Source organism: Epinephelus fuscoguttatus, linkage group LG19 (genome assembly GCF_011397635.1).
Source record: "Epinephelus fuscoguttatus linkage group LG19, E.fuscoguttatus.final_Chr_v1".
NCBI lineage: Eukaryota > Metazoa > Chordata > Actinopteri > Perciformes > Serranidae > Epinephelus > Epinephelus fuscoguttatus.
The window spans coordinates 20,043,059-20,060,990 of record NC_064770.1 but is presented as its reverse complement, the minus strand read 5'-3'; the positions used below and the strand labels follow the sequence as shown (position 1 = coordinate 20,060,990).

The 17,932-nt window shown below is 43.8% G+C and overlaps 1 protein-coding gene across 2 annotated transcripts in view; it reads left to right on the top strand.

Annotated features, from left to right (window-relative positions):
- adgrl1a (adhesion G protein-coupled receptor L1a) overlaps nt 1-17,709 on the top strand; it is a 198,147-nt gene extending 180,438 nt beyond the window's left edge. For both annotated transcript variants that reach the window (XM_049561794.1, XM_049561793.1), the window contains 14 exons: nt 1,211-1,391; nt 2,070-2,192; nt 3,133-3,341; nt 3,445-3,618; nt 4,222-4,431; nt 4,936-5,156; nt 5,467-5,533; nt 5,715-5,806; nt 6,632-6,800; nt 6,992-7,147; nt 8,322-8,418; nt 12,748-12,870; nt 15,547-15,564; nt 15,711-17,709. In XM_049561794.1, coding sequence (XP_049417751.1) covers nt 1,211-1,391; nt 2,070-2,192; nt 3,133-3,341; nt 3,445-3,618; nt 4,222-4,431; nt 4,936-5,156; nt 5,467-5,533; nt 5,715-5,806; nt 6,632-6,800; nt 6,992-7,147; nt 8,322-8,418; nt 12,748-12,870; nt 15,547-15,564; nt 15,711-16,627 — 2,757 coding nt within the window. In that variant the 3' untranslated portion in view covers nt 16,628-17,709. The remainder of the gene's footprint in view (nt 1-1,210; nt 1,392-2,069; nt 2,193-3,132; nt 3,342-3,444; nt 3,619-4,221; nt 4,432-4,935; nt 5,157-5,466; nt 5,534-5,714; nt 5,807-6,631; nt 6,801-6,991; nt 7,148-8,321; nt 8,419-12,747; nt 12,871-15,546; nt 15,565-15,710) is intronic.
- The last annotated feature ends 223 nt before the right edge of the window (nt 17,710-17,932 follow it).

Sequence of the window (17,932 nt, the reverse complement as noted above, 5' to 3'; positions counted from 1 at the left end):
TTTGAGTTAAGTGAAGTATAGTCTCTATATACAGACTCTACATTCAGTGAATGTAGAGTCTGTAGGCAAACCCCGAAGATCTTGCCTCCGGAAGAAGAGCGGAAGAGCCCTGGTTTCCGGTGCTCAGTGTTGCCAGGTGGGAAATGTAGGATTATCGTACCAGAGACTCAAAATTATCGTATTTTGAGGGAAATTATCGTACATCCGTCATAACCAAAATAACTCTCCTACTGATGCGCAATAGGCAAATATAGTCACTCTAGTGTTTACTTTTTTCCATTTTCCTTGCTTTTGTTTTTCCCCCTCTTCTTCTGTTTTGAATCTCATTCTCGCTCGACTTCCTGATGGGTCTCAGCGTCTTGTGGGGCGGGTACAGCTGACCATTCAGCCAATCGTTGTTCAGAGACAGCGTCACCCGTATCTCACGCTAAGCACAGTGCGATTGGCTGGAAACATGTCACATGGGAACAGATGCCTTCAGGGCCCACAAAAAAACTCTGGCATACTGATTACAACCACACATTCATGAAATGGTAAAATTATCGTACATTTTTTGGGATTATTGATCGTACATCGTACACAGGGCCAAATTATCAAACAAATACGATAATTATTGTACACCTGGCAACGCTGCCGGTGCTAAGCTGTTTGTAGTCCACGTGATATTGATCAATGACATTTGAGCCAGCTGCAGTTGTTGCCAGGTTAAACGCTCCATGCAGTGAACTAACGAGGCGGAACATAATTGGCGTCACGGCAAACTCTGAATCCATCGCAGTGTTTCAGCATATTTACTTACATATATATGGAAGTCGGAAACGGAAATTCGCCTCCTCAAATCGGAATGCCAAAAAATCAGGGGTCTGCCCCCAGAGGCTGTATCGCCGTCTGCCAGAAGTCAGCCGATGGGTTCCGAGAATGAGTGAAGTAAAGCAAAAGCCTTGTGAGCTTAGAAATAGCTACTCACTTTGAGTGGGAATGAGCTATTACTTCAGGCATGACACTAGGATGCGAAAAAATCTAAACATACAATTATTTTGAGCATTAACATCTTCTCAAATATCGACATCATATCTGTTACTAAGTACAAGCTATTCATTAATTATCAGCTACTTCCTGATTTGTTTGTCGCTCGTTCCTTGTCAGCTTCCTTGTGTTGTAAAGTGTTCTCAGTGATTGTAATGAATGCTTCACCCTCTGCATGTGCCAGGCGGTGGTGCAGACAGTGGACAACTTGCTCCGTCCCGAGGCCCTGGAGTCGTGGCAGGACATGAACAGCACAGAGCAGGCGCACACTGCTACCATGCTACTGGATGTCCTGGAAAAGGGAGCTTTCCTGTTGGCCAACAACATGTACGGGAATCGCTTTACTGACCGAGCTCCCAGCATTGGTAAGAAAACAGTGCTGATCGTGTTAATTAGAGACTTGAAAACTGGTGGGTATCGAGCACTGATCTGATACCATTGCGTTAAAAAAAAATAACTAATAATTATTATTCCAGTCCAGTGTCATCGTTTTGAGTCCTGTATAGAGTCAGTTTTCCCCATTTTTTTTTTTAGCTGTGCTTCTTGTAGTCTCAGTGTGTGTGTCAGTTTCTCCATTAAAAAGAGTGATCCTTCGTTGGTGGTGTTTCTTTACCCCAGTTCCTAGTGGTAGCTTTCTTGCTTGTTACTAGCAATATTTTGATCAATTATCTATCACTGGCAATACAATCTTCTTCAGAAAAAACAAATATCTGTTATATCCTAGTATGTGCTTGATCTCTTTACATACCATTTCACAAAATACAGAATTTCTGTAGCTGCTGCTTGAAAGCAAAGATGAATAATTGATTAGTGTTTTATCAGGGTGTGAAACTACTTTAAGGTTAATTAATAAATTACTCGCTATTGGATCGGTTGTATAGACTTACGGACTTGTAGAATCATAGGCATTTCTGAAACTAGTGTTCGTCTCAGGATACACAACTGTGTGTAGAGCTGTACCACCTACATTTCTCTTGGGTGTTTTTTTGCATCTTTGACAGATGTCTTCATATAATTTTTGCGTGCTGTGTTTCCACCATCAGATCTCGAGGTGCATGTTCTAAACACAGAGATGGACCTGCAGGACTTGTCCTTCCCACAGACCTACGCCAGCGACAGCACCATCCAACTCTCAGCTTCCACTATCAAACAGTACAGTCGCAACGGTCAGCAGCCTGAACCCCCCCCCCACCCCACCCCACCCCACCTCTGTCCCATCCTCACCCCGAGGCCTGAGAAATCAATGTCCATCTCAGCCTGCTCTTACGTTTCCATTTGCATTTTCATGCAAGCTTAAAACAATCTGCATGCAGTTGACTAAGTTATTGGTTCATAATAATAGGCTAATCAGATTAACAAAAGTGCTGAGACAATTTCTTTTCTTGATGGTTTCTTAACAGCAGTCTTAATAGAATAGCTGGGGAGGCGTGTAGATTACAATCGGCCCCAGTCTGACAGAGCAATCTCAGCACTCCCTCTCTTCTCTCTCCCCCATTCCATTCTCTCGCTCCGTCTCTTCGCCATCTTATCCCCCTCTCTCATCTCTCTTGTTTCTACCCCACCCCCCCCCCCACCCCCCAACTGTCATCCCCCTCTCCATCGCTCCCCTCCTCCCTCCGTGGCCCCTCATCCCTTACCCTTTTCTGTTTTCTGTCTCCACTCGGCTCTGCAGTGGGAACGAGATTAGAATGATTGAAACAAACGCACATGAAATATTCATATGGAATAATAAGAGATCTGTGAATGCTTGAGGGATGAATGTTCCATTGCCCTCCACATTAAATCTCGCTCTCTTCCACCAGTCAAAATGAAACGGTCCTTACCATCATTCTAACCTTCACTAACTCTCTCTCTCTGTCTCCCTCCCGCTCGCCCTGTCACTCCCTACTCTCTATCTCTGTCACTCTCTCCGCCATTACCATATTATGCCCCCATTCCTTTATTTGCCCCCCACCCCACCTCTTTAACGTTATCGTCTGCATCTCCCCTTTCAAGTAACGTCTGCCTTTTTTTTTCCTTTCCTTCGCTCTTGCTCTCACACTGTGTCTGTGTCTCTGTCATTCTCTTTCTTTTCATCTCTCTGTGTTTCTCTCCCTCCACGTGCAGGACAAGTCAAGGTGGTGTTCATCCTATATAAAAACTTGGGATCCTTCCTGTCCACCGAGAACGCCACAGTGAAGATGGAGGTGGATGGGCCGAGCCACGATAAGAAGCGCCTGGCGGTCAACTCCCATGTAATCGCTGCCTCCATCAACAAAGAGTCCAGCAGAGTGTTTCTCACTGAGCCGGTGGTGTTCACACTCAAACACCTACAGGTGGCCTAATTCAATCCCCGTCATGCTCAATTTTCTTTCTGACACATACGACTTCCATCGACGTTTTCCATCACCCCTCACTTTGGTTTTCTTTTTCCTCCAGTTGGAGAATTATTACACTCCAAATTGCTCCTTCTGGAACTACTCTGAGCGCTCCATGACGGGCCAGTGGTCGTCCCAGGGCTGCAGGCTGCTGGACACCAACAGCACGCACACCACCTGCTCCTGCAGCCACCTCACCAACTTCGCTGTGCTCATGGCTCACCACGAGCCCGATGTAAGTAAACAAGGGCGTGGCAGGCGCACGGTTAAAATGGAAGGCCGGGTAATTTATGCAGACGTTCATTCGTGCGCGCATTAGTGTTCGCTCACTCTCAGTCACACACCCTCACACACATGCACATTAATGTACCCTCTCAAGGCTGACAAGCTCTTTGTTTTGAATTTTCTCTTTTCCTCCTTTCACTCCGACGTTTGGGGAGGCACATGCTTACAAATTCATGTCCTGCTACTTCTAGCTGACATTCACATGAATTTGAATGTCATGTATTTTTTTTTTTTCAGGACGTCTTGTCTCTTGTCTCTACACTTTAGCTCCTTGCATATATTTACAAATATTAAATAAAGCAATTTTGCTCTTTCTCTCCCCTCCCCCCCTGTTCTGTCTATCTATTCCCCCATTGTTTCTCCCCTCCACTATTCTCCCATCTATCTCTGTGCTCCTCATCTCCAATTCTGCTGTCTATTCCCATATTTTCCCCTCTCTATTTGTCTGATTGTGCTGTGTATCTTTGTCCCTCTGCCCTCTGTTTGTACCCCGTTCCCCTCCACACTCTCAACTCCCCCCCCCCCCCCCCATCTTTGTTTACCCGGACCTCAGTACCAGGGGCGAATGCATGAACTGATCCTGTTTGTGATCACCTGGGTGGGGATTGTCATCTCCCTAGTGTGTCTAGCCATCTGCATCTCCACTTTCTGCCTCCTGCGCGGCCTGCAGACTGACCGCAACACCATCCACAAGAACCTCTGCATCAACCTCTTCATCGCCGAGCTGCTCTTCCTCATCGGCATCGACAAGACAGAATACCATGTGAGTTTGTAGCCACGTGTGAGCCTGATATATGCCGAAGATGTTGGGGTCTCACATCAACAACATGACTAGTTTTGCTTGTTTTATTGGAAAGGAAATATGTTACTGCTCTTTTATGAAAGTAAATCATGAGATCAGGTCAGTTTTTTGTATTCTCCAACTTGAAAATGACATCGAGAGTTACAGCAAAACACAACTGACAACTTTTTTATTATATTAGTAGTGACTGTGAAACTAAAATTGATGCAGTGTCTCAATACGTTACTCTATAAAACATTTACTGCACCGAGTAATGAATTACCACTCAATAATACGTACTGAGCAAATCACCCAGGGGGCAGCTTTTCATTTTTCCTTCATGAATGTTCAAAACTACTTCTTGATAGTGACTCTCCTCTGTCCTCTTTGGTTTTTCAGTCAGTTATATGCCTTGATCTTCACCTTCATCTTCACATTTTCACCCCTTCTCTTCTCCTCCTCTCTCTCCCTTGCTGCTGTCCTCAGATTGCCTGTCCCATCTTTGCTGGCCTTCTCCATTTCTTCTTCTTGGCTGCCTTCTCCTGGATGTGTCTGGAGGGTGTGCAACTCTATCTCATGCTGGTGGAGGTCTTTGAGAGCGAGTACTCCCGCAAAAAGTACTACTATCTGTGCGGCTACTGCTTCCCCGCACTGGTGGTGGGCATCTCGGCGGCCATAGACTACAGGAGCTATGGGACCAAGAAAGCGTACGTGTGAAGACAGGTCTTTTGCACCTGCAGATTGAGAAGTAGGATTATGCTATTCCCCCAGCTGGAAATGTAATACGCAGTGCTGTGTGAACGGCTCTTGCACCTCCCTGCGGACTGGCTTTTCTGAACACACTTAGCCAAAGCCTGATGATTAGCCTTCATAAGATAATCCGCTGAGACAGGGAAGAAGTGTGTGCATGCCTGCCTGTGTGTGCGCGCGTGTGTGTGCGCACATGTCTGAGTATGTGCGTGTTTGTTCGTGAGCTTAGCTGTGTGTAACTCTCTCTTCTCCTTTGTGCCACTCCAGATGCTGGCTGCGAGTGGATAACTACTTCATCTGGAGCTTCATTGGCCCCGTTTCATTTGTTATTATGGTATTAGCTTTACTGTCAGACAGTATTATTCTCCTCTCTGTTTCGATATCACCCAGTCAAACCAAAAATATTTCACCATGCTTGCTTTGGGAGGTTAATTACAGTGCAAAGTCAGTATTTTTGGTGCAGGCTGTGAAGTTCACCGCACGTTTATTTGATTCTTTCTATTTTCTGTCCCCAGCTCAACCTCATTTTCCTCATGATCACTTTACACAAAATGATTCGCAACTCTTCGGCACTCAAACCTGACTCCAGCCGCCTGGATAACATTAAGTGAGTTCAGATTATTCAGTGGGGGTCATACTCCTTGAAAAATGTTTTTTCTTTTGGTGTTGTTATTTTCAAACAGGTTTCCTGCAGATCCTTAAATAGTCTTAAAAGGCATTGGATTAATACATCTAAAAATAAGGCCTTAATTGGTGTTAAAGTGTCTTAAATCAATTTGTTAAAAGTCAATCAAAAATGGGAAGTAAGTAAGATTTTATGATTTTTTTTTCTTACACTGCCTTGTAAAATCTCAACATTTTTTTTTTTAATAATTGACCAAATGCAGTAACATTATACAGGTCAGGATAGCTAAGAGCAGAGAATCCGCTGTCTGTTAGCTCGCTGTCACTGTACCCTGGACGACATGGGGAAGTGAAAATTCAACAAAAACGGGGTGTTTAACCAAGATTTTGCAGCATAGCTGGAACCAGTACAAGACGATGTATATGTGGCTTGGTATATATTATATAAAAAGTTTTTCAAAACCAGCATAATGGGAATCAAAGCAGTGGAAGCCCACATGCAGAGTGAGAAACACAAAAATTGCCAAGAAAACCCGCCAACAAACGCCACGTATTTCCCAAAATAATCATCTTCCCTAACCCTACATAAGTGATGTTGATTCATATTTTTTGTCTCCAGTTTTAATTTTAAAATTGGTCTTGAATTGCATCCGGAATGGCAAAAACAACTTGAAATCTGATTTGCCTTAAGCTGCAGGAAGCCTGTCAAAAAAACATTAACTTCTGATAAATAAACTAGACTATTAAGATTGTTTTCTCATTGTAGCAAGTTGTTATTTGTTAACGTTTCCTTGTCCACATCCATCAGGTCATGGGCTCTGGGGGCCATCGCTCTGCTGTTCCTGCTAGGGATGACTTGGGCCTTTGGCCTCCTCTTCATCAATGAGAACACGGTCATCATGGCCTACCTCTTCACCACCTTCAATGCCTTCCAGGGCATGTTCATCTTCATCTTCCACTGTGCCCTGCAGAAAAAGGTAACGACACAAGTCTTTGAAGACTAATTAATATTTAGCATACAAGTTCAGAGTGATTGCATTTTGCTGTTTGACGCGTGTTAAAAGCCTCCGCTGCTCTGCATTGGGTCCAGGCTATTGAAACTAAGTGTTTGTGTTTATGAGTGGCTTTAAAATCCGCCCGCTGTGCCCGTGGTATTATTTCTTTACAGGTCCATAAGGAGTACAGTAAGTGTCTGCGTCACTCCTACTGCTGCAGCCGCACCTCCACCACCAGCTCCCACGGCTCCCTGAAAAACTCCGGCCTGCGTGCCAACAACCGCTACTACAGTGGCAGCCAAGCTCGCCACGCAGCGGCCCACAGACAGGTGCGGGCAGGACATACCCACGCACATAAATGATGGCACACACACAGCACTACGCACATGCAGGCACAGTTTTCGTTCATTTTTAGGCATCAACCAGAGTAGTGTTGAGTTTTAAAATTGAGGGGTTTTTTTTCCAAAAAAATGAAAAGTAAATCTTCCTGTGCAGTGAGATGATTTCAGTGGAATGAGACGAAAAATCTATTTTCTTGAATCAAATGACTGTCTTGATACGATCTGACTTTTTTTTATAAACACTGTCAGAAAGAGTGTCAAAACAAAATAAGAAAGGGACATTTCCTCACCCTGCCGATATATTTCTCCTTTGTTTAAAAGGTCTGTTATGTAAGATTCTAGAGCACAAAATGAGTGCACCGGTGGGGGTTTGATCGCTGATCAATACCAATGACTCACCGATTACTTTGCGAAGCACTTGAATTTACTTACTTACTTTCCAGCCCACAGTCAGCTTGCTCCCATTTGCCAGTGACAAAACGATGTGCAGCAAGTGAAACACCACTGTTACAGTTTAATTTGTTCTCAGTGACAAAGCTGTGTTAAAGTATGTTACATCATGATATATGACGTGTTCATTAGATGTTTCTGTTCCAAAAATCTACTCTAATCAGCCGGCGTGCTCACCTCTGTTGTGTAAATTTTACTTTTATGTTTCCCTCCATTACTGGCAGCCCTGTGCATGCGAGAGTAGATGACTCATTAATAAAGATATCCTTTGAAGTCCATGCACTATATATAGACACAGGCACCATAAGAGACATCCGGAAAATACTGTGCATGCTGGCTTATGCGCTACGGCACAGACACATACTGTACACACACACGTTGACAGTTTGTCTTCACAATCAACAAACAAGCCTTTCCCACAATGCAATAAGACGCTTCTAAATAACAATTGTATCAGCAACTGCAATCATGTCTTACATATCTCGAGTTTATTAGCCCCCCTCGTGATAACATGACATAGCTGTGTGCCTCTTTACCCAACGCCTCGGTCTCTTTGTCTGCCATGTTTGCCTATTGTTCTTTGCGGATTAGAGCGAGCCCAACAGTTTTGATTACAGCAGCCCCGCTGAGTTACAAAGTCTACCCGTCGCGTTTCTATATTTAACTTGTTGTCTGTTTGCTGCCACTCACTGAGCTCTGCTCCTTCTTCCAGAGTCGGATCCGCAGGATGTGGAACGACACGGTTCGAAAGCAGACGGAATCTTCTTTCATGGCGGGAGATATCAATAGCACCCCGACACTCAACCGCGGTGAGGCCTCACTCTATCACTGCTCTGCTTCTCCTTCGTTGAGTTACGCACGCTCAAATGCACACAAACACACGGACTCTTGCACACTCATATGGACTTACACATCTGACCAAGAAGAAATAGATCATGGGAGTAGAGTGGACAGAGCAAAGTGCTGTTATCCAGTGTTAAATGTGCACATGTGACAGTATACAACATGTATGTGCTCATGCCTGGTGTGTTAAGTATGATTCAGGTTGGTGGGCTGGACAGCAAATCGCAGTTAGCAGCAGTAATAGCTTAAATTGGATAACACATGGTTGAAAGGTGGTTGGTGGGGTTCAGTTTGTAGTGCAGTAGCAGCTGGTGGTCAGTGAAAGCACTTATATGGAGCTCAGACTTTCTTTTATGTGAATATGTGTGTCTTGGTGAACCTACGCAATGAAATCCTGTTACTGTAATTAAGCAGATTTAACTGCAGGACAAAAGTAGGATGTAAAATGAGGGACAGGTGCATGCATTTGAATGCACTTTACATCTGTTTCTGCACTGTGTGTGTATGTTTATGTGGCAGCCTTTATGTCAAAGACCAATTTCCCTCAGGACGAATGACGCAATCCTGACTCTTGAATTTTGAATCTTGAAAATTGAGTCATATCTGGTTTTAAACTTTTGAATACCGGTTATATTTTGTAACAAAATTTCCTGGTTCAGTCTTGTTCTGTTCGATGGACACAAGGGTGTAGAAATTGCAGTAGCTACAAAATCCAACCAGAATCCAAGGCAGTGAATGTAGTTACTGCAGACTGCTGTGGGTTCCTGGAGATTTGGGATTCTATCAGGCCAAGGAAAACCGCAGTAAGCATAATGGGGCGAATGGTGAACCTGAGAATGAGGATGGTGCCGCAACGTAATACTCAATAGCATGACAGTGACTGTAGCAAGATCACTGGTGAAGATGATGATGATGTCAAGTTATATTAATTTAGCTGATTACAAAAAAAAAATAAAACTTAAGGGGTGCTTAAAATTTCCTCTGTTATTACTTTTAAAACAAAGATCTATATTGCTGGTTCTCAAATGGTGTGCCATGATGCACATCCAGGTGTGCTGTGGGAGTTTGTGATAACCACACATTATTATTGCAATATTCAACTGGGCCTATACAAAAAGTTATGAATAATTTTTTCAATTGACTGTATCAGTATGTTCTAATAACAAGGCAAACTCCACCCCCCAAAAAATGTAATTTAATTTAATTTAATTGAAAAAAAAACAACAACAAAAAAAAAACTTCGAAGGGAACCTTCTTGTCGCTGTTCTTGTGAGGGAATTATAAATATGTGACTCATCACATTACTTTACATTATCTTAATTATTTTCCATTTAAATGGATGTGTCATTGGTGCTTAGATGTAATTTTAAAACACTTAAAATGAATCATTGAATCATTTTGTTAATAAATATTTCATGAGTAATAGTTGGTTGTCAATAGTTATTTGATATTAGTAAATAAAAACAAACATTTATGTCATAAGACATAAATACATTATAATGATATAAATACAGGTGTGCCTTGGGCACAAAAAGTTTGAGAACCACTGATCCATATGTTAAACAAACATAAACTGAATCTAGTAAACAATGAAAACAGTTTTCCTCATGCTGAGAAAGAAAATAAACTAAAATGGTGCACTTGAATTTTGCATTACCTTCGTATATAGCTGTTAATACAAAGGCAGAGTGCACTAACTATAGTTATAATGCATTTTTGGGCTCATTGGTTAAACTATTGATCATGGTTTTTAGGCATAAAAATTACTTTATAAATCCATATTTAATAAATAAATTACTACTTTTTTTAAACTCTAACACATTTAGCAAGACAGTCAAAAAACTCTGAAGCCATTTTCCTCACTTTCAGTGTTAGTGTAATTACTGCTGTTAGCCTTTGTAGGGCAGTTTAAGTGTATTTCTAATTTTTGAGTAGTCAGTAATACTAATTTAACTTAAAGAAAAAAAAAGGTAGTGTAGCAGCTTCACCGCATCATGGATCACATCTATCACAGAGTATAATTCTTTTCCCACTTTTAACAACCACCAGAAAGGGTTTGCAGCCATTTGCAGTGAAATAGTTCATCATCGAGGACAAGTCATCTGTCTTTGCTTTATTTGTTCATTCTGTTCTGTGATTTCCAAGTTTTTCAATTAAATTAAAAAAAGTAATTCCAACCAGGATCGAGACAAATAATCAATATCACAATATATTGTGTCGTTACCCAAGCAGGCATATTTTCTGTTTCTCCTGCTCATACAGGGTTGAGTCCTGCTTCGTTAAAATGTGTTTTTTTTATTGTCTTTACATAAGTTACACAGAAGTGTTGATGTGTGAATCTATCATTAGAATTATGTGCTGTGAAACCATCATTATAGGAAGAAAGATATTGTAATAGCTGTGAGTTATCCTGAGATTGCCAGCCTTAGCTTGAACTCTGCCCTCTCAGCCTTTTTATAGTCGCATGGGATCGATTGCATCCGTGTCTTCTTTGCCTGAATGCAGTGACGCATGCAGTCCCCTCTGAACTCCGCGCAGCACATGAATAGCGCTCGAGCAATTATTTAAGGAGTGGGGAGAAAAAATGTAAGAAGTCACTGATTGTCTCGGCCTCTGCAACTGGTGGCGTCACCACTGTAGCCATCAGTAAAACGGAGACGATGAAGGTTGGCGCAGGTTCCGGATTTGGGGGGCTGGGGGAGTGGGTGGGGGTGTTGATGATGACAACAGAGGCAGTTGCTAAATCAGCCGTCACTCTTTATGCTAATTTCATCCATTTTGTTTTTAATGAACTGATTAGCGTGTGAGCGAACAGGGGGTAATTATTCTAATTGAGGAGAGTGACAGGAGCAAGGCGGGGGGCTAGGAAGAGGGTGCTACGAGTAAGCTGGATGGATGAGAGGTGTATATGTGTGCGTGTGTGTGTGTGTGTGTGTGTGTGTGTGTGGTCGGGCGGGTCGGTTTCCGGGGCTTTTCGTCACGACAGAGCAATCACCAGGCCTGTTGGAGACACACAATGTGGATCATTCCATGTTGTGCTGTCAAACACAAACAACTGTGCTGTGAAGCCTTTATTTTCTGTGCTTCTGAGAAAAGTTTGTCAGTTGGCAGAAAGTGAAAGACGAAGGGGAGCACAGGAGGGAAGGAGGGGAGAGGAGAGGGAGAGGAGAGGCACTATCATGGAGGAGTAATTAAAGAGGCCAAATTCAGAGAAGAGACGCTGCGTTGTTATCACTCGCATCTCAAATCTCTTTGATTTCTCCACTTCACTTCTTTATGAACCACAATCTCTTCCTGACAATAGTAATGTGTCCAGAGGACGCACACACGCACACACACACACTCCCTTGCCCTACTTTCTCTCCCCACTTAAAGCTAGTTCCTTTAATTTCCTACAGGATATTCCTATGAGGTACACACAGACAGCTAATCCTAACTAATTTGGTGTTGTTTGTAAAATTCTGGCACGAGGAACTGAGAAAATGTGGTTGAGTCAAGACATGGCAGAACGAGCCAGAGAAATTGAGGGGTTTGTGCGGCATGCCAGAAAGATGGACAGGGGGAAGTGTAAGAGGAGGGAAAAATGACAAATAAATAGCTGTGTGTGAGTGCATATTTTATTTAAATATATATATATTTTTTTTAGAATTCCCCACTCCCTTGCTGTGTGATGAACGGTAGGCGTGAGACCTGAAGGTTGCACTTTGCCTTGGACTACTCTCCGTCATGCTGTCCTATTTTTAATTTCATGGCATTTCTGTTTGAGTTGCCTCAGGCTGGAGCCATACATGGGCATTATACAACATTCTGTGTGCCATTTCTTTGAATTATATTTGTCTCGTAGTGGCATTCACATTGCACTGGGAAATTAACTGTGTTTCAATGGCTGCACCCCTAGACTACATAATGGCATGCATTACTGTTCTACCCCATCTGACTACAGTGTCAGGAGCCAAAACAGAGAAAAAAATAATGGCAATGCTCCAAACAGTACCTTTCCCCTGCAATTGTATTTTTACTCAAAGGTTACAATCAGCAGTCATAAACACTGAGGAGAACACTGTGAAATGCATTACTCCATAAAGGACCGGCATAACAAAAATAACCCCATCTGAATAAACAGTAAATATTTTTACGATTCCAGATGTTATTACTGAGTCTGGAAACGTGAATTTCAGAGCGTTACACCTATTGTGTGCAGTGTTTCTGCTTGTGATTGCTTTGCATACATTTGAGGCAAAGATAAGGACCCATTTATGATTCTCTTTGCTTTTTAAAATGTTTGTGTCTTACAGCGACCATGGGCAACCACCTTCTGACGAACCCAGTGTTACAGACTCGCACTGGTACCTCTCCCTACAACACTCTGCTAGCTGAGAGCTTCACCCCACCCTCACCTGGCGTCTTTAACTCTACTGGTGAGCTCCTCATTAACACCCGAGTCTGTGTGCAGTCTTGTTAGCATGTTTGTGTGTGTATGCAGAATGGCGCTCAGCTTAAAGGGATACTTTGCCATTTTTTAACCAGTTTTGTATCATCACAATGTGGGTAGTATGTGTAAATGTACTAAACTTTCATCTAGCTTGCCAGTGATTCGACGTCCCTGCTCATGCGTATCATCTGGCAAATTTTGCTGGCTCTTGTGCTGTTGCTCAAACTACAGATTGTTCTTCTGTTTTTTTTCATATGCCTGCTACCACAGACACAAAGAATAAAGAAGCAGAGAATTCAGATTGAATGATAAAAGTAGGCAGTGCTGATCAAATATAAAAAAAAAGACTGTAACTGTATTGCCTATTTCTCACCTAAAATGTTTTCAGAAACATATTTAAGTGCACTGTTTAGCTGTAATATAAGAGTTTGTGAACAGGAACTGTTTCCTGGAGGCTGAAAAAACTCAGATCAGACAGTAAAAGTAGGCAGTGCTGAACAAATATAAACCAAGATTCCATCACTGTGTTGCCTATCCCTTGCCTAAAATGTTTTCAAAAACCTTTTTTAGGTAACTGTTTAACTGTAATATGAGATTGTGATTGTACTAGCTGGGCGCCATATTGTTTTCAGATGAGCCACCTAAAACCAACTGTCTTTACATTGCCCACCAGCAGGAGTGTAATGTTCCAAAGTGGCCAAGCTAAAACTTCCAGGTCTGAAAAATGAGGCTGACATCAAGTGCCAAAAACTGCAGTTCCTCAAATGGCCACTTGAGGCTGGCTCAGGAAGTCGATCCACATAGACCCCATGTGAAAATGCCCAACTTTACAGCAGAAATAAACACGTTTACAGCCTGGTACGAAAAATGGTTGTGGTCTCTATAGCTAAATTCCCCCTTTGTGACAGCTATGCTGGGGGTGAATGTTACATAACTCATCCGTTTACATTTATTAAAGCTTAAAGTTACTCATTATAGACGTGGCAGCTTTGAGTGACAGGCCATCTATGAGGCATAGCTCCAAAAATCCAATCCAAAATGCCAAACTCGAGCCTTTGAACAGTCCACAAACCAATGAGTGATGTCACAGTAACAACATCCATTATTTAAACAGTTTATGAGTGTGCAGTGCATTCTGGTAGTTGTAGGCTTTCTGCCTCTTGAGTAAAAGCAAATGCCACAGCCCTTTTTTCTGTTTTCTCTCGTCATATAGCACCGATTTCAAAAGGATTTGCATCTCTCCACTGCACAGACAGCCCACTTTTATGAGAACACCATATTTCCAGCTGTGAAATGCTTCTTTAATGTCCTTAGTCCCTTACCCTGTCAGAAATATGACAAGATATACACAAACTCACTACTGTATTTGGGTGCTTGCACATGTGTGTGCATGCATGTGCGAGACTGTTTGTGTGTTGTTTTTTCAGACTTTGTAGCTGTCAGACGGATTCGCTAGGCTGAGCAGAACAGAGCCAAACAGTGCCTACAGCCTAACCAGCCATCTGGTCAGATCTTGAATCTTCATGAGAACAGCCACAAATTGATTCGAAGTTTAGCTACAGCTGTGACTGCCAGAAATCTTGAGGACAGTTTTCCTGTTCCCAGGCAGAAAAAGTAGTCGGCTCAAATCATCACGGTCGCAGGAAAGGATCAGACAGCTCAGTGGCCAGGGACAGTCCATCTGGGTGTAGGTCGGTCAGGTGTGAGTGTCGCTGTGTGTGTGAGTGTGTGTGCTTCTATCTCAGAGTCTCTTTAAACAGCCCGATGGCTGTTTTATCACATTGCTGCATTCCCACACTCCTCCTCACATGCATATAACTGCTGAATTAGACATGTTCTGGTATTTGCTCCACTACAGCACCGACATTCACTCGGTAAGGGAGAACTATGACTGCGTGCGGCTGCTTGCTGCCTGAGTGTGCACACGCAGAGTATCAAGCCTAGTGTCTGAGGACTGAAATTTAAGGCGGCGTTTCTGTTAAATATTTTAAAGCCTCTCCGCACAATACGTCAAGCCTGATGGCCACAGGCCTGGCAGCTGAGACATTTTTAGAAGAGAGTGGGAGAGGAAGTAAGGAGAGCACTTCATTAGAATGTCTAATTACCCACACCACCACCGAAGAACGTTGATTAAAGTCATAGTACGCATTAAATTTAAAAAATGAACACGCTTCTCGCTTTTTGGGCGCCGTTTGCTTTGCTGTGTGATGGTAATTTGGGAGAAAAAGCACAACTCCTTTGGTGTGCTGAAGGAATAAACATTACTGCTACTGTACAAGGTTTTGTATGAATTATGTATGTATCCAGGTATCACTGACAGTAGTAAATAAATATACAGAGTATTTTCTGTGGCATAGATGTAAATGTTGAAGGGATATGGTGTCAAACAAACAGAAAAAAAGTCTGCATAAATCAGAGATAATGTGACCGTGTGTGTGTTTGTGTGTGTGGTAAGAGTTGGAGGGTTTGATGTGAGAGTGAGAGACACAGAGAGAAAAGAAACGGCGCGGATGGACAAGGATGTTTTTTATTCTGTTGATGGTTCCCTTTTGAAATGTCTTAAAAACGAATACATCTAGTTATTGTTACACTATTAAAGAACTCTCTCTGACTTGTGCCTTTCATTTTATTCACTCCACATGACTTTCTCTGTGACGCACAGGAACCTTCCGTGATCCAAGTAAGTGTAATCCACCTCAATGCTCATCATTTTACCATCTGATATTTCTTCTTCTTCTCTTCTCTCTGACACTTGAGTCTGACTATATGATAATTATGCCAAACCCCTCTGTTTCCTGTCTCTCTTCTATTTGTGTTTGGGTCCAGAGAGTACGTTATCCAAGGCCCGCGACCCCTGTGGGATGGAAACCCTGCCCTTGAATGGTAACTTCAACAACAGCTACTCCCTGCGCAGTGGCCCAGGGGGTGTGGGCGGGGGCAGCTGTGACTTCCTTGGTGGTGGTAGCGGAGACAGTCCCCCGCCCCTCATCAATCCCCGTGGCTCAGATGCACTGGGAGGCGGAGGCATCCGACGAAACCTCTCTGATGCCGCGGCCTTCGAGAAAATGATCATCTCTGAGCTTGTGCACAACAACCTGAGAGGTGGTGTTGGAGGAGGAAGTGGAGGCGGTGATGCAGGGGACAGGGTGTGTGGCAGCCTGGCTAGGGGACGTCCTCACGGTGGGGTTGGTCGAGGGACAACGGGGGCCGGGCCAGAGCCGTCTATGAGCATGGATGAAGACGAGGACTTTCTGAGAGAGGGGCGACAGCGCACCCCTCAAGATGTGGAGCTGCTTTATAAAGCTCTGGAGGAGCCCCTGCTGTTGCAGCGAGCCCAGTCGGTCCTCTACCAAAGCGACCCAGAGGAGTCAGAGAGCTACACGGCTGACCTCACCGAGAGCCTGGGCCACAGCGGCCACAGCGGCCAGAGTGCTGGTGGGCAGGCAGGCAACAGAGCGCCAGACTCCCCTGCCCGTGACTCCCTGTACACCAGCATCACCAACCTGCGAGACTCACCCTACCCCGACAGCAGTCCTGAACCTCTGGAGGTGGTCCCCCGTTCAGCTCAGCCCCCTGAGGAGCTGTACTACAGCTCTGGGAGGCCCGCCCTGGGCTCTCGTGGGGCCCCCATGCAGACCTTCTACCAGGCCCCACCCCGGAGACCGAGTGGGGAGGGACACCAGGCCCAGGAGCCTGCCCACAATGAGGGAGACGGACAAATGCAGCTGGTCACCAGCCTGTGACTGGAGTCTGAAGGAGGAAGTTGGGGACTAACATGATGGCCAAAGCCACCTCCTAGCCCGCCTCGTTCTCGCGTCTCTCCACTTTCTGCTTGTTTGGTTGCCTTTCTTTCTCTTGACTTTTATTTAACTAACAGATGAGCAAACAGAGTGACCTTCAGGGGGAGTCGTGGCTGACTCTGCAGAATCAGCCTCTATCTTTAACCCTCCCCGATCTTACGGAGATGAGGGATGGGTGTTTCTCTGCAAAACGTGCGTTGGCTCTCTCCAACCCCAGTCCTCCCCCAGTTCCTATGGTACCCTAAGGCCAAGTCCAGCACTCTGAATGTACCGATCCACCCCCTTTACCTTCAGATATTTAAAAACTTTAAAACTTTGTTAAAGTTTTTTATGTAATTTCTCTTCAGACCTGCCTCCGGAGATGGGAATATCATTTTATATTTTATCTCATTTCCCTTTCGTACCATCCATAGGTCGTTTTTTTGAGTCATCATTTGATAGGAGTAGTTAGCTGTGGAGACAGGGAATATAGTACACTATTATAACCTAAAAAATGTCTCACAGAAAGCTCTTCACTGTTGCCAAAAATATCTTTTATTGAGCCAGGACAGAAACTAGAACATTCACAAGGCAAACACACACACACACACACATACACACACACACACACACACACACACACACATATGCTCACTCATCCAGAAGTGCTCATTACTGAACATCAAAAGTGAAAACAGTACTCCATCTAAGTAAAAGGGAACAAGAGCTTTTGTTCCAAGCAGGCAGTGGGAGCTGATTCAGAGTAGTTGCCTTCATTTTCTCTTGCTGTGAATCGACGACTATGTACAGAAGTGGAGTAGACGGCAGAGACGGAAACTGAGGAGGCGCTGCACCACCCCTCCAGAGCAGGAGAAAACCTGCATCCATGAGACTGGCCAATCCTCTCCACTGTTCTCTCTGGTTGTTTGCTTTAGGCATTTGAAAAGTTAAATGACTGCCTTGCTATTGTTTTGAAGAGAGTATTCAATTTGTTGACTTTGGGTCTGCATCCTCTGGGGGCTGCAAGAGCGGACTGGTGTCACCCCCCCCCCCCCCCCTGTACTTTGCTGTTAGAGCCTAGCCAGTTGAAGTGGACTTGATTCCTGTGTGCGGTTGTGACAAGCAAAGACTGTAAACGTCGCAAGCGCACTGGTCAACCAATTGGTATAACCGTGTACATAGGAACCACACATGAATCTACTTTATTCCTACTATGTAAATAGAGACACCAGATGATCAAAAGCAACAAAAAGTAAACAAATACTATGA